At 39.1% G+C, this 14,462-nt stretch overlaps 1 protein-coding gene across 1 annotated transcript; it reads right to left on the reverse strand.

Moving 5' to 3' along the window:
* Positions 1–8,081: 8,081 nt before the first annotated feature.
* uqcrc1 (ubiquinol-cytochrome c reductase core protein 1) lies at positions 8,082–13,847 on the reverse strand. Its single transcript, XM_020629437.3, has 13 exons — positions 13,695–13,847; positions 11,962–12,102; positions 11,737–11,823; positions 11,128–11,257; positions 10,756–10,954; positions 10,449–10,528; positions 10,239–10,354; positions 9,807–9,950; positions 9,230–9,390; positions 9,032–9,117; positions 8,859–8,947; positions 8,670–8,745; positions 8,082–8,585 (listed from the first exon to the last, which is right to left on the reverse strand). Exons 1-13 carry the CDS (start codon positions 13,755–13,757, stop codon positions 8,521–8,523), a joined length of 1,437 nt encoding a protein of 478 aa, XP_020485093.1. The 5' UTR covers positions 13,758–13,847; the 3' UTR covers positions 8,082–8,520.
* Positions 13,848–14,462: the final 615 nt, after the last annotated feature.

The raw sequence follows: 14,462 nt of genomic DNA on the forward strand, positions 1-14,462 counted from the left end.
TTATTTGTGGTCTTTATTTAGGACAATATCTCAGTGGTATAAGAGCTGGAAAGCAAACATCTTGAGAATTCCCCAAATTAGGTCACCGTTCAATGTTCAACATGTTATCTGTTCTATCAGCATTCAGTATGTAGAAAAGGAGTGACCACTCCTACCTGTGTTATTACATTATGTTGTACATTGAGCTACAGGTGGTTGAACAAGATCCCCTATTTACCTTACATTGTTTAATATTGTCTGCTGTGACAATCAGACATATTGCCAGCTACACTTAAGTAAACTTTGGTTCAGATGAAAGGCCAGAGATAAAAATCTCAAACCAGACTGCCATTACCAGAGGCTATATTTCACGCTTGCATAGAGCCCAAAAATCTACACACAGCTGAGCAGCATAATTTGCAATCTGCATCCTCCTGAACAACTGTGACATTGTGAATGGAAATAGAGGATATCGGTCCAGTGATGCCATCAGTTAGGACACCCAGTCAGGACATCAAGTCCTGACTCCTGACATCATGGCTAAAAATAGTATTGTATGCCGCCTACAGGACAGACATACACCCTCGTTTCATGTTAAATGGCACAATTATTAAGTGGCAGAAAAATACTTTCTGTTAAGTCCCCTAAAAAGGGAGCATCAAACCATAAGGAAAGTGTGATTTTATTAAAATGTTGGATTTTCAGTTGTGGATTGGGGGTTTTATGAGACACCTATATGAGACACACATCATACAACCAAGTCAAGAAACCTAAAGCTTTGATTTTAATTATTTATTTTATTTTATTTGTAAAGTGACCATGATGTTCAATATTAAATATAAATGTAATTTGATGCATTGTACCAGATAGCTTTGAGCTAGTTTACATCTGCAGTCCCTCTGCAGGTCAAAGTTAAAACATCACATAGCTATAAAATATCAATTAAAAATAAACTATAAAAACATAGCAGAGTATCCTAGAGAAGGCTATTTTCCAATATTAGGCCTATATATGGGGGGGGGGGGGTCAACTTTGCAAGCACTAAAGAGAGGCCATTTTCAGGTAAAACAGAAAAGAACTGTAACCTTTTTCACGGACAAGGAAAATAACACCACATTATAAAATGTTCCCGGATTATATGAAATATGCAACCTCATTTCGCTGCTATTTTATAGGCTAAAACAACATAAAACCAAAACCAAAAAGCAGGTAAGAGACACAAAGTAAAACAGATATACAGTAAATTAAACGACCTTACTTTTCCCTGTGTTCGGTTTCTGTGAAGAGCCTCCAAACGGGCACGCTAATTAACAACACCTGATTAACGACTACAGGAGGCCGATGCGCCATTTTGGCTCATGTATGTTCACTTTACCTTATTCTAGCGCTCGAGAATGTAAACCATAGGCTATACTAACATTTATTGGATTGAATGTTGTGAATATTTGACGTCTTTCGCCAAATTGTAAGGTAATACAAATCGCAGTCGTCGACGTGGTGGAGAAACAACGAGGACATCACGTGGACAAACGACTAAACTGCAGCAGTTTTGACACAGGTAAGAAACCCAGCGGACAAACTTGGCCTATTATAAAACGAAGTAGCTTATCAATACAACATTATAAAATGGCCTACTATAGGACTAAAAGGGTTACATTCAAACGTATTATTTCATTGTTAATTTAAAGATTATGTTTACAGGACCGGGTCGATGAATGTGCAGACTTAAAGGTGTAATTATTGAAATGTCTGGGTTGTATGACTTGTTGCATTGAGGAGTCAAATTCAGGATAAAGTCAACAAAATAATCATCTGTATTTGCTTGTAACTTTAAACAACTAGCTTCCCGTATAACTTTTTACAAAAGTAGCCTAATAAGAGAAAGTGCTGTTGTAGGCTACTGCATAAATGGCAATGATTATCTTGAAGAATAAACTGTAGGCTATAGAAAATATGTGTCTAATCCTACACCCCTTACCCATGGACCTATAAGTCTTATAGAAATAAATATGTTTATTCTATTCTAAAGAATTTTCTAATGTTTAAAGTCGATGATCCAAGCTCTTTTAATAATTATAAACCTATCTTGCCCTGTTTTTCAAAAATACTAAAAAAAACTTGTATACAAAAGGATTCTCTTTCACCTTGATAGAAATTATATTCTTTATAAACATCAATATGGTTATAGGAAAAATCATTCTACCTATATGGCTTTGCTTGATCTAACTGACAAAATGACTTCTGCACTGGATGATCATAAATCTACGTGTAGTATATTTTTAGAATTTTCAAATATTGAAAAATATTATAAATATTGTTTTCATGATGTTACACACAAATGGGTAAAACATTATCTTTTCAACAGAAGCCAGTTTGTTTCTGTCAAGGATTGCTATTAGGACAAAGCCAGAATGCATTGTGGGGTTCCACGGGTCCATTTTGGGAACGTTATTATTCCTTATCTATATCAATGATTTGTATAATGTTTCACATGTTCTTTCTCCAATAATGTTGCAGTTGTTCTTTCTAATTAAAATTTTGATTCTTTGATGTGGGATGCTAATATTGGTTTAACTGATTATGTGAAATGTTTTAAATTAAATAAATTATCTTAAAAAATCTAACATTATCATTTTCAGTGGCAAAAAATTATATCCTAAAAAATTATATCCTAAGGATTTGTCCAAAATTACTATATAATGATGAGAATTTGAGTTGGAGAGACCAGATTGACTGGGTTAGCAGAAAAATAAACAAATCTCTTGGTATTATTCGAAGGCTCAGTCATCTCGCCACCACCAGTTGTCTCCTTACTCTTTATTATAGTTTAATTTAACCTTATCTTTCATATTTTAATATAGTTTGGGCGAGTACTTTTCCTTAGAATTCTGCTCTCCAGAAATGCTTTGTCAGGATGGCAACCCGGTCAGAGTCCTGTGCTTCTTCTGCTCCTTTGTTTCAGAAGCTCCTGATTCTTAACATTTATAATATACATATTTCTCAAATATGTGTTTTTATTTAGAAAACATGGAGTGAAGGAAATATCCCTGAGCACTTCAAGAGTTACTTTATTCTTAATTCCCAGGTCCATTCTTACTCAACCCGTCAAGCTTTAGATCTTCATCCTCCGAAATATTTGACTTGCAGAAGTAAATTTTCGATTTGGATTTAGAGGCATAAAATTATGGAACATGTATTCCCGTCTGTCAAAAACCTGCTGCTCAGTGAAATGTTGCAAAAAATGTCTGAAACAACATTTAACTACTCTGTATGCATGCATTTATGGTTTATCAGAATTACTTGTAAGTTTTTATAAGCAGTATTTTTGTTTTACTGTCACTACTACTACACACACACACACACACACACACACACACACACACACACACACACACACACACACACACACACACACACACACACACACATTTTTGCATTATTCAGGTGGAGACTTCAGATAAGCTCATTCAGTTTTCTGCCTCTTCCTGCACTGAATGTTGTCCATTTTTTATTATTTGTTTAATATGTTTTGTTTCCCTTGCTGTGCAAAAACAAATAATACTAAAAAGCCTACAGCCATATAGGCCCCAACAAGGCCTACGAAGTGATTAGCAGCCAAAGTTGTGTTTATGCAACATATTGAGTTTCTCCCCAAAGCCCCCCCCGTAATATTAGCATTTGTAGTAGAAACGCACTTGTCAGGGTTTATAAAGAAGCAAAATGAAACTCAAATTGAGTTGACTAACCTAAATAAAGATTACCATTTTTTAGAGGACTGCACTCATTACATAAAACAGAGGGACACAATCATGTGCAGTAAATGCCTTATGACGAGTTTCCCAGACTCAGATGCTGTAGCCCAGTGTGGGACTAGTCTGTCTTGAATGTAAAGCATATTTTTCAGAAGAAGCAGGAATGGTATTTTCCTTTGTTGCTTTGTTGCCTACGATAAGTGTTGTAACAGAACCCGTTTTACAGTGTTACAAATACTCTCATCTCACCACAAATAACCCTACTTATGTCTCCGAACAACTTTTAGGTCATTTATATTGGCAAGGGTTTATTTATTTTTGTTACTAATTATTATTCAGTGACTTGTTTCTGGTTTATTACTTGTACATTTGCTGCACTGTACTGTCAGTGTACTAACCTGTATAGAATCTAAGCTACCACAGCTTGAAATGAAATGAGAAATAATTCTGGGTCACGTCCAATTTAAAAAAAGAACAAACTCAAATGTAATTCAGATGAGCAGTTTATTTCACTCTGTTGCTTCACATTTCATGCTCAGTGCAGGAGCACAGATGAATCATCCCACAGATATGAGACTAATGAAGAGCTGATAATGCATCAGACTGAAAATAGCTGCAACTTGTTTGCCAAATATATCAAGTATTAGTGAACAAAGGTCTATAGAAATGGCCTTTTGTTCTCTCAGAGGTCAATATCCTGCCCACGTCTTTGTCCTGTTATCACATATCAGACTGCGCTGTGGGTGACGCAGGCTCGTGAGGCTCAGATCATTCATTTGTGCGTTATGTATGGGTTTGCTGATGCTTGTAATTATACTTAGCATGTCTGTTATCAATGCAGTGAAATGCCTTGAGAAAAAAAGGGTTATAATATTGGATTTAATTGCAGAACCTTTGCTGTGAACACATGCTGAAACAAAGAGATTTCAGAACTTGATCAGTTTCTGACCATGTGTGATTTTTTTTTTTTGAGACAAAAGACCAGCTTCATCTTACATTGATTGATATTGTTTGCATTGTTGTTGTTTACATTTACATATACTTCATATTTATTTATGTTTCAAGAGTCAGTCTATGTATATCATATAAAAGATCTAAATGACAGTTACTGATCGCAATGTCTGTATTGACAGGAACTAACACTGTTTTTCTAAACAGGAGCCAGTCGCACAATGTAGGAAGTAAAGTCCTCTGTGAGGTGACATTTTGTCCGTCAAGCCCCTGAGAGCTCCCTCTGATCCTCTTATTTCCTCTTGCCTATTCGTGCCATCAGTTCTGCGTTGGCGGCTGCTTTGGTCCTCATGTCTTGGTTCTTGGCCAGGTCTATGAGGACACTGAGGATGCTCGTGGGAACATCGAGAGACAGGGCAAAGCGGGATCCCTGCTGGGCTCTCTTTGGCACCTGGGAGGCTGGTCGTGGTGCCCGTACTCGTCGGAGCATAGCATGGTGTTCAGAGCGGAGCAATGAGTTCAACAAACCGCTGCGGTTCAGGATGTCGACAGCCAGCATATCCCCCTGTGTGTCTCCAACAAGTTTTGTAAGAGCAGGGCTGCTCCTCACACACCAAGGCAGCAGCAGAGCGAGGCAGAAACACACACGCACACTTCTCATGGTCAAGACTCTTTCTGCAGGAAGAACAGAAGAACATTACATTTCCCAACACTGCACAAATGGAGATTCAATAACTCTCCACTGAGCAGTAGATCTAAGATTTTTCTTCTTCTTTATTGGCCAAAAAGAAAATCAAGAAAATAACAACATCAAAATGCACAAATAGAATGAAAAAAGCCAGAGGAATTGAGAACAACCAAACACTTAATTAAACATATCAGCCATGTTTGGCCACAAATTTACGTGCAAATTAAGATACTTTAGAGAGATCTCAATCAGGAGGGAAGGCCATTATTAAACATGCAATGTCAGGAAATATACAATGATTATATAGTTTTCTGCAGAGCATAATACATATCCACTTTTCCTGAAAAAAGTCCAGCTTTCTTTTAAATCATGTGACACCTGGGTAAACTTCATTAAATGTCATAATTTCAATCATTACTTACTCGATTTCCCCGCTGTGGATAGTTGGTAACTTGACAAAAGGCACTTCTTCTTCCTCTGGTTTACTGCAGGGCTCTGGTTATGGTGACTTGTCTTCGATCCTCAGATGTCCTATGTTTCTATGTTTTCTGTTTCCCAGCTTCTTCTCCTTATTCTAGTGGAGGATCAACCTTTGTGGCACGCAGTCAGATGTTCAACTGGAGTCCTGCAAGCTCGTCTTCGACTTTGTTTTTATCCACGTCTGTCTTTGGCGTGACACTGCCCCTTCCCCTCTCTGTTGTATCTTTGACATCTCAACACCCCATCACCCTCCCCTCATTTCATCTCATTTCCCCCACACTCATTGCAATCTTTCTCCTTCTAAAAATAACATGATGGTAATCACAATAGTTTGTCTTTAATGAATCGGATGATTGCTCCAGTCTGCAGTTAAAGCACATCTGAAACCCGGCGGCTCCATTCAAAAGTAAAGTACCTTTAACTATTTCACCTTTTTATCATGCCGTTACTAGTTCATGTGTGTTCAAATATCCTTTCAGACTCTGACCATGGACTTAATTTTAATGGGGGGGTGTCATATGAATATGCTTACAGATGATTTGAAATTATGTTCATACACAGTTAGATATATTTTAAAACTGCCTGATTGTCATGCAAGAAAAAGAGTTCATGTCAGTTACCGTGTATTAACAAGACAGAATAAAACCTGAGAACAATCTTAACACCCTGTTTCTGTTACCATGAGGAATCTCTGAATCCTGCTCATTGTTTCACCATTAGCTTCAGTTATCTTCAACACAGACTCTCCAGGTCTCTGAACTCTACTGGAGGACTCTACTTCCAAAATGCCCTGAATAACAACCATCCACAGCCATGTCATGAACTTAAAAAAAAAAAGTTCTACATGAAAGAGCAGGCCCAAATTCTTCCACATTACTGTGACAATGATTTAATTCTACGGGGGCATTAAGTGGGAGTAAAGGACTTTAAGCGAGGTGTCATAAATTAGAGTTAGTGTTTAATGTTTAATATGGGTATCATGTGTTTCCTTATAATTATATAATATAAAAGGATCTGCTTTTTTGCTCATTAAAATGTTTGACCAAGTGGGCCTCAGATATGTGTGCAAGTCTGTTAAAATACTATGCACAGCATTATTTTACTTACAGGAACATAATGTGAGTACAAAAATCTTTCTTGGTAAAGAACATAGAGGAGGAGGTGCTGGGAGGATAGATAGTGGAGGAATTAAAGTCCACGAGAATAAGGAGGAAGAGGCTGTCAGGCCGAGGGGAAGGGCTGAAGACAAATCCTACCCCGTCTCCTGACTCACCTCCAGTCCAGCTCATCAAGGGGCTTGCCCTCATCTAACTGATGATATATAAATATTACAAGTACAGCCTCATTATGATAGTTGGGCCCTCGGGGGCCTGAGTATTGCGAGTCATCTCAGTTACCCTAAAATAAACATACCTCGGTCACACAAAGGTCATCCAGCAGCATGCAGCTGTCCATTCTCGGGTCGTAAACGAGCCTGAGCGTTATTGTCACTGATACTGCATGACGCAGGACTGCACATGCATGATGTCATCTCTATGAATTTAGATACAACATTGTGTACATGTCATAGCAGGTTGTGGTTATTATTCCAGCAGCCCACTGACGTAGGTTCTGAATAATATCATTCAATAAATGAGTATCTCATAACAATTACGTGTCTGAAAGCTCTTGCCATTTAGTTTAGAAAAAGGAATCAACTCTCAAAATATAATCAAAATAATTATTATAGCAATTGGTAGTGAGCAGAGTTTAAAGTGAAGACATTACTTACTCTGGGAGTAGGCAATCTTCAAAGTGTTCACAATAAAAACTTAAGATGACCAATAAAGACAGTCTGCTTCTCAATGATGGAATATAAATGAGCATGACTTTTTAGTCCAGGTAAATACAATGAAATATGAAGAAGCAATTATGTATGTAGAATGTGGGCCTCTTTTCAGGAGGCTAAAAAGATGGTTAATTTTTGTCATCTTATTTAATGGCTTTTCTAAAATTATTGTAAATGTAGATAAATCAAAAAACAAAGAAGAATAAGTTATGTGACAGGTAACAACCCTAAACATGGTAGCTGAACCAGCATATTATCGTAGCATTTGTAAAGTTTGAAGAACAAAAATGTTTGTGTTTTTACCATGACTCAAATGGATAGATGAAAAGTTTGCAGAAATGTGTATTTTAATCCATGTTGTGTTCTTGAAACCTTTACATGAAAAGGAGACAAACCAACCTGCTCCCGTGTTTTACAGTTTTTTTTATTTTGTCGGAATGAGAGCTGTTATGTACAATAGAGGACAGAAACACGCGTTACAGAATTTATAAATATACTCTTGCTCCAAATGATCTGTAATGAGGTGTTATGTCCTGTAGATGGTTTTATATGTTTAAGTCCAGCCTCCTCTCTCTAAGTCAGTTCCAGGTAATGAGGACCTGTGCACTACAATCAAATGATAACTGACATGTTATTTCAAAGCTAACAATGAGCAGACTGGCTGCCCCCCCCACCCCCCACTGGCAAGTGGGGAGAAGAGAGAGGATGGAGGGTTGTCTGTGCTGTCAAGACAACATGTGGACGATCCTCAGGGACTTAACTCTCACATTGATGACGGGAGGAAGGCAGGGGGAGATTGAGAGGAGCAAACTTGAGATATTTGGAGCAACACAACTATCATCTTAAAACCTCAACCAGTACATGGCACTGCGCATTCTGTTGTAGTCAGGGAGCTGCTCAACGGGGCCTGGTGGAGAGAGGCAGGATGAAAAGGTTAGAGAAACGCATTCCAGCACAGGTCCCAAAAACACCAAAACCACACTGAACTCACCGACAGCTGCCACAGCGGGACACTTGTCATAGATGTACTTGGAGCAGACGTCACGTACCATCCTGGGGGTCACAGCCTGAAAGAAGAGATTGAAAGACAAGAAAAAATATTATTCCTGACTTAAAATACTTTGCAATTTTAATGATTTTAGAAACAGCCCGGGCAGATCTCTATTGAGAATCAACTCACATCTATGCGAGCATCCCACTCTGCCAGAGGAATACGCCGCCCGTAGTTCAAGACGTGTCTACCGATGTCATCACAGATTGGGGTTGTTCCTAAAAGACAAACACAATTGTTGACTCAGGATTCTGAGGAGTTTATATGTGGGTTTGTGTAACAGTGACAGACAAGTTACACACCATTGAGCTGTCCAACCAGGCTGGCCTTGAGAGCAATCTTGCCTCTAGCTACATCACTCTCTGTCACAGTGGTACACAGATTCATCCTGCAGGGGAAAGTGGGGGAATACAAGAAGAAATACAGGTATTTTTGTTTCAATCAAAAGTGACAATATAATAAAGTTGTGGTCTACTCTCTGTGCTGGAGTCTGTACTGACCAGGCGTTCTGGGACCAGTGCATCATATCCTCGATGTAGTGCTTATCAGCCACAAAGTGAATACCCAGCAGGCCGGTGTCGCTGTAGGACGAGTGGAAGGCCTGGAAGCTGTGACACAGTTTCTCCTCCACAGCCAGGCGAGCCAGCCGGCTGCTCAGATGCTACAGAGACGGCAGAAAAAAAATCCATGTTTATAGATTGATGTTTCAAATAAGTTTATATGATATTACTTGTGATATGTGGTGTTCAATGAAATTGACAATATATTTCACCTGTTACTGAAATAAAAGGAAAATATCATTGGTGCTATAATTGAGCTCTTGTTCCTCCCAAAAGGTCCAGAGGAAGGGGTGAGACCCCTGACCCAGGTTTAAGAGAGGATTATATTCTAGCCCCTAATAATGGCCACTCAAGATACTTAAAACCTCAAGTGGGCAAAGCTAACAGGGGCGAATGTTAAAAATCAACAAGATGAATTTATTTTAGGATGTATTATTTTCTGATGTCAGTTTCATCACTACTGTCTTTTCTTTACTGCCTTCACTAAACCATGCATGTACAATAAAATATCTCTAACCTTTCCACCACCATAGGTGAGGTCAAAGCTGCCGATGATGGAGTTGGCCACCATGAGAGGCACGATGTCCGGGCTGGCAGCACTGGCTCCCTCAACAGCGATGGCAACGTGTGCAAGAGGCAAAGCATCATCACGCATACGGATCTGACGACAGGGAAGAGAGAAACGGATTAATACAAATATTTTATGCTGACAGTTAAAATCATCTCTACTTGTACTCGATCACAGCCCAGAATCACCTCCAATCCATAAAACCTTTACATTTGTCTGAGTGTGCTGCATAACTCTGTTATAGATTCATGGTTACAGTCAGTGAAGTGAACGCTCTGAATTGTAGTTACGATGGATTGAAAAATAATGGTTACATGAAAAAGCAGTGGAATAAGTGATAATAATAAAGCTACAAAAAAGTTCTGAAACAAAACATCTCACCTCACTGCCTGTAAATCTGCAGGGTGACAGCAAAGGGACAGCATCTCCCTCATACTCAAATGACACCCCACTGAAGTGAGTTTTGGCCAACCCAACTAGCTCTTCGTGGGTTACACCTGTGGAGGAAATGCATGAGATAAATACTGTTCACTTATTCCAGTAAAAGTGGAAATCTTCCTCATACAAAGAGTGAAATGGAAGAGGACTTACCTCCAGCAGCAGCCAGCACCATGCGAGGAGCTTTGTAGTGAATGTTGACATATTCCACAAGGTCCTGGCGGGTCAGGGTCCTGGAAAAATGTAAAATGATGATTGATGATAACTTGCACAGCGATACAACATTTATAAAAGTTTGATTATTTAAGTTAAATACTGATAAATTAAGAGTGTTGTGTGATTAATGTTCTGCAGCAATAATTGTCATAGCAACAACACTGCCCTCTTCTGACAAAAGTTGCCCTTTGATGAAAGTGAACTTATAATTTATAAATGTGTTTGATCAAGCAGTTCCCCTTGCCTAGCATTGTTGGAAGGTCCCAGCACACTTTGTCCCAGGGGAGTGCCCTGGAAGGCCGTGGCGTGCAGGAGGTCCAGGCAAACTTCCTGAAGGTTACTCTCAACTTCCTCTAGCTCACGCAGCACCACACCTCTCTGCTGCTCGATCTCTGCCTCGCTCAGGGAGCAGCTCTGTACCACCTCAGACAGCAGCTCCACAGCTAAAAAAACAGAAGAGAAAACTAAGATATGTACTCGTGCTAAGATATAGTTACGATCTCAGCAACTATTCATTAAATGACTGAGCCTATTAATTGTGATCATCATGACAAACAACTTTTCTTAAATAGGGCATAATCAACTTATTTCAATGCGTGTAAGCAAGTCATCTCACCTTTGGGCAGGTCTTTAGCAAGGGTCTTCATGTAGTATGCAGTGTGCTCCCTGGAGGTGTAAGCACTCAGGTGAGCACCCATTGATTCCACCTCCTGCTCCAGGGCTGTCTGAGGGTGCTTCTTTGTTCCCTGAAGGACATCATGTTTTCCACAGTTAAACATTGCTATGGACAATTATATACTTGTTTGACTTTACGGTGTAAACTTTGCATTTTGAGCCCTAAAAACGTCCACAAACTACAAAACTAATGGTTGTGAAATCAGAAGAGGGTCATTTAAATTTAAGGTAGCAGGCATGAAAATGCTGGTCCATTCTATTCACTGCTCTTACACATCTGGTGAGTTCTCTCAGTACACTTGGCCAAACCACTTTTGGACCAGACGGTGGAACATCACCTTACAATCTACTCTGCTGCTGCTGAGACGCTGTTGTGCTCTAGGATTTACTAACTGAATAACACTTCTGGAAGGAAATACATCCAACCCATTTATTAAACCTAAAGAACACACAATGTGTTCTTGTGCACAATCTCAACATAACTATTATTTTTATTTACAGGAAAACTCAACAGGGTGCAGATAAGGTGATGCGCTCTTTCAAATCCTACCTTAAAGGCCATGTGTTCCAGGAAGAAACCTGCTCCGTTGTTCCTTTCACTCTCATAGCGACTGCCAGCACTGATCCACAGTCCAACCTATGACAGTGACCACATATTAGAGAGAAGATTAATCTTGCACAACACACTATTTAATTCATCTATAGGGTCAGGGTCTATAATGTCTTATCACAATCTCCTACATGGCTGTAAAAAGACACTCTTTTACTTTCTTACAGTGCAGGTGGCATGTCCAGTCTCCTCTGATGCAACCCTCAAGCCATTGTCCAGGGCAGTGAGGCGAGTTTCTGGGGCTCCCAGCAGGCTCTGGGCATAGCTGACTGAGGCCTGTCCCCGCCTCAGAGACAGCAGGATGGGCTAGAGACACGAAAGGCAAGTAGATTAATTTTCAAATGTCTTACATGACCTAGCACTGCCACAGTAACTGACACCTGTGGTCACATTAAACCCATTAGAAAACCACTTTCTAAATGATTGCCACCCCTAAAATAAGGGTGCCAGAGACTGAGGGCCAACATAGAAGGACACAATAATCCAAAAACCATAAAATTACATAAAAACCAAGAACCATAAAATTATTTTATATACTTTATATTACTTTTATATACTTTATATATTTAATGTAAAAAAGACTGGAAGCAAGTCATTTCCATGTCTATTCTTTAGCACTGAGTGGACATACAGAAACACAGGTGTGTGCTTCTCATTCTGTAAAATACAGAGACACATTTTTGCAGTCATGTGCAAACTTACGTTTTTCATATTGTCAACATTCTTTTCATTTTTATTTCAGTTAAAGAAATGTTAATGTATATTTTTACAACGTGTAAAATATTCAAGATTAAATGAACTGTTTATTAAAGTAAAGCACAGCAGATCCTGAATAAGAGGACATCAGTTACTGTTTTTGATGCATGGACATTAGAAGAAGCTGAGACAGGATGTTGACATTATGTGTGTATCAGGTCACCTTTTATAGAGGTCACATGCCTGTATGTGCCAGGCAAACTGTACTTCATGCTTTATTGATTAATAAACAAGTGTAGAACTGTTCTGTGTAGGACAACACCTCAAATTAAGGCTGACAGCTATTAAAACCAAAGCAACCTCCTGCTATGCACCAATGGAATGGCTAAAAATAGACAAAACCAAAAGTCTCTATATCAGCTGACATGAATTATTTCCAAACGTCAAATAATAGTTTATTTATTTATAATGTTCATCACATAGTATTGTCGTGTAATGGGATAGTTTTCTGAAGCTATTTTAATTTTATATCCGAAAAGTATTTCGCTATGATGATTTGCAATCAGTAAGATTAAAAAAGTGCTTTCTGAGTATTATCTGTTTGTAAATATGGGAACACAATGAAGGTTTATGAACGTAGACATTGCACAGCCCAGTGTCACGTAGACTAAAGTCAGCGTCACTACCGACGTAGAATACGCCTTATCACTTAATACATTTAAATTAAGATATTAAAGATAGCACATTCTGAGTGTGTAAGTGCTGAAGAGACCGTACAGTCAGCGTACGTGTCTCCAAAGTCACCACAATAAATCTGCTAACACGGAAGCTTGGCCGCGGTGTGGGGCAAGTGAGGACAAGTGACACACTGCAGCTGCTGACCTTGTGACTGACCAAAGACAACTAAAACCAAGGCTAGCTGACATCAATATCACGTACAAAAGATTAACATTACACATCAGATCTGTGTTAGAAGACATACCGCCTCATTTGAAAGGTGACCTTGCATTCACTGCTAGCTAACCAATGCTAACCGGTTAGCTACGTCCTTTCCGTTTCTGTAATACGGAGCTGATAGTTCAGCAAGCAAGTCTTCTTCGATTTCCATTAATGTATCAATAAACGTGACCACACACTATTACTACTGTATGTGTTAATGTGCAGACAAGCTGAAATGCAGGGGGCTTGTCAAATATACTCACACTGCGGGTTTTAGCGAGGGTTCGACCCACGGTGCTCCCGACTCGGCACACGGACGCCGCCATTTCTAAGTACTGTTATGTGAGCTGGGCCCGGCTGTTCTCTCGTGAAGTCTCTTCTTCGCCATCACGTCAAAATGTGTATTCAAGAGCTCATTACCGCCACCAAGTGTTCAGTAGAGGGTAAGGGCGTGGACAAGAGTGTCAGGTTTTTAGATGAAGGAACATTGAAGTAATAATAACTGAGAGAGAAACGACACATCCCATTTTTGTGATGCCAGTAAAGTTTACTGTTAATTAACTTTTCCTTTTTATTATTGCACCCTTTTCTATATTGTCTTTGTATACACATATAAATTGTAAACGCAATATATTCTGAATAAAGTTTTTAAAATTTAAAAAAAAAAAGTTTACTGTTAATTTTTTAATGCCAATTCTTGCAATCACTCAGTATTTCCCCCTGCTCCAGTCCCTTTAAACAACTCTCCTACTGACATACATATTGGATTTGCTTATTTCTGTCATGTAAAACTGCATTTTCACTGCCATTTCCTATCTTTTGTTATCCATAAAAAAGTGACACATCTGTAATCAATCGTCAAGGGTGGCAGTAGCTCAGTCTGTAGGGACTGAGCTACTACTACTAAGTGGAGGAAAAATTCACACAGGGGAACCTCCGCACAGCTTGGCAGGGCCTCAAAAACATGGCTGCTGTGAACACTGCTGCTACCAACATCAAAACCATTGAGGTTGCAGGCAGCAGCTCTACTT

The sequence above is a fragment of the Labrus bergylta genome, chromosome 5 (assembly GCF_963930695.1).
Source record: "Labrus bergylta chromosome 5, fLabBer1.1, whole genome shotgun sequence".
Classification (NCBI taxonomy): domain Eukaryota; kingdom Metazoa; phylum Chordata; class Actinopteri; order Labriformes; family Labridae; genus Labrus; species Labrus bergylta.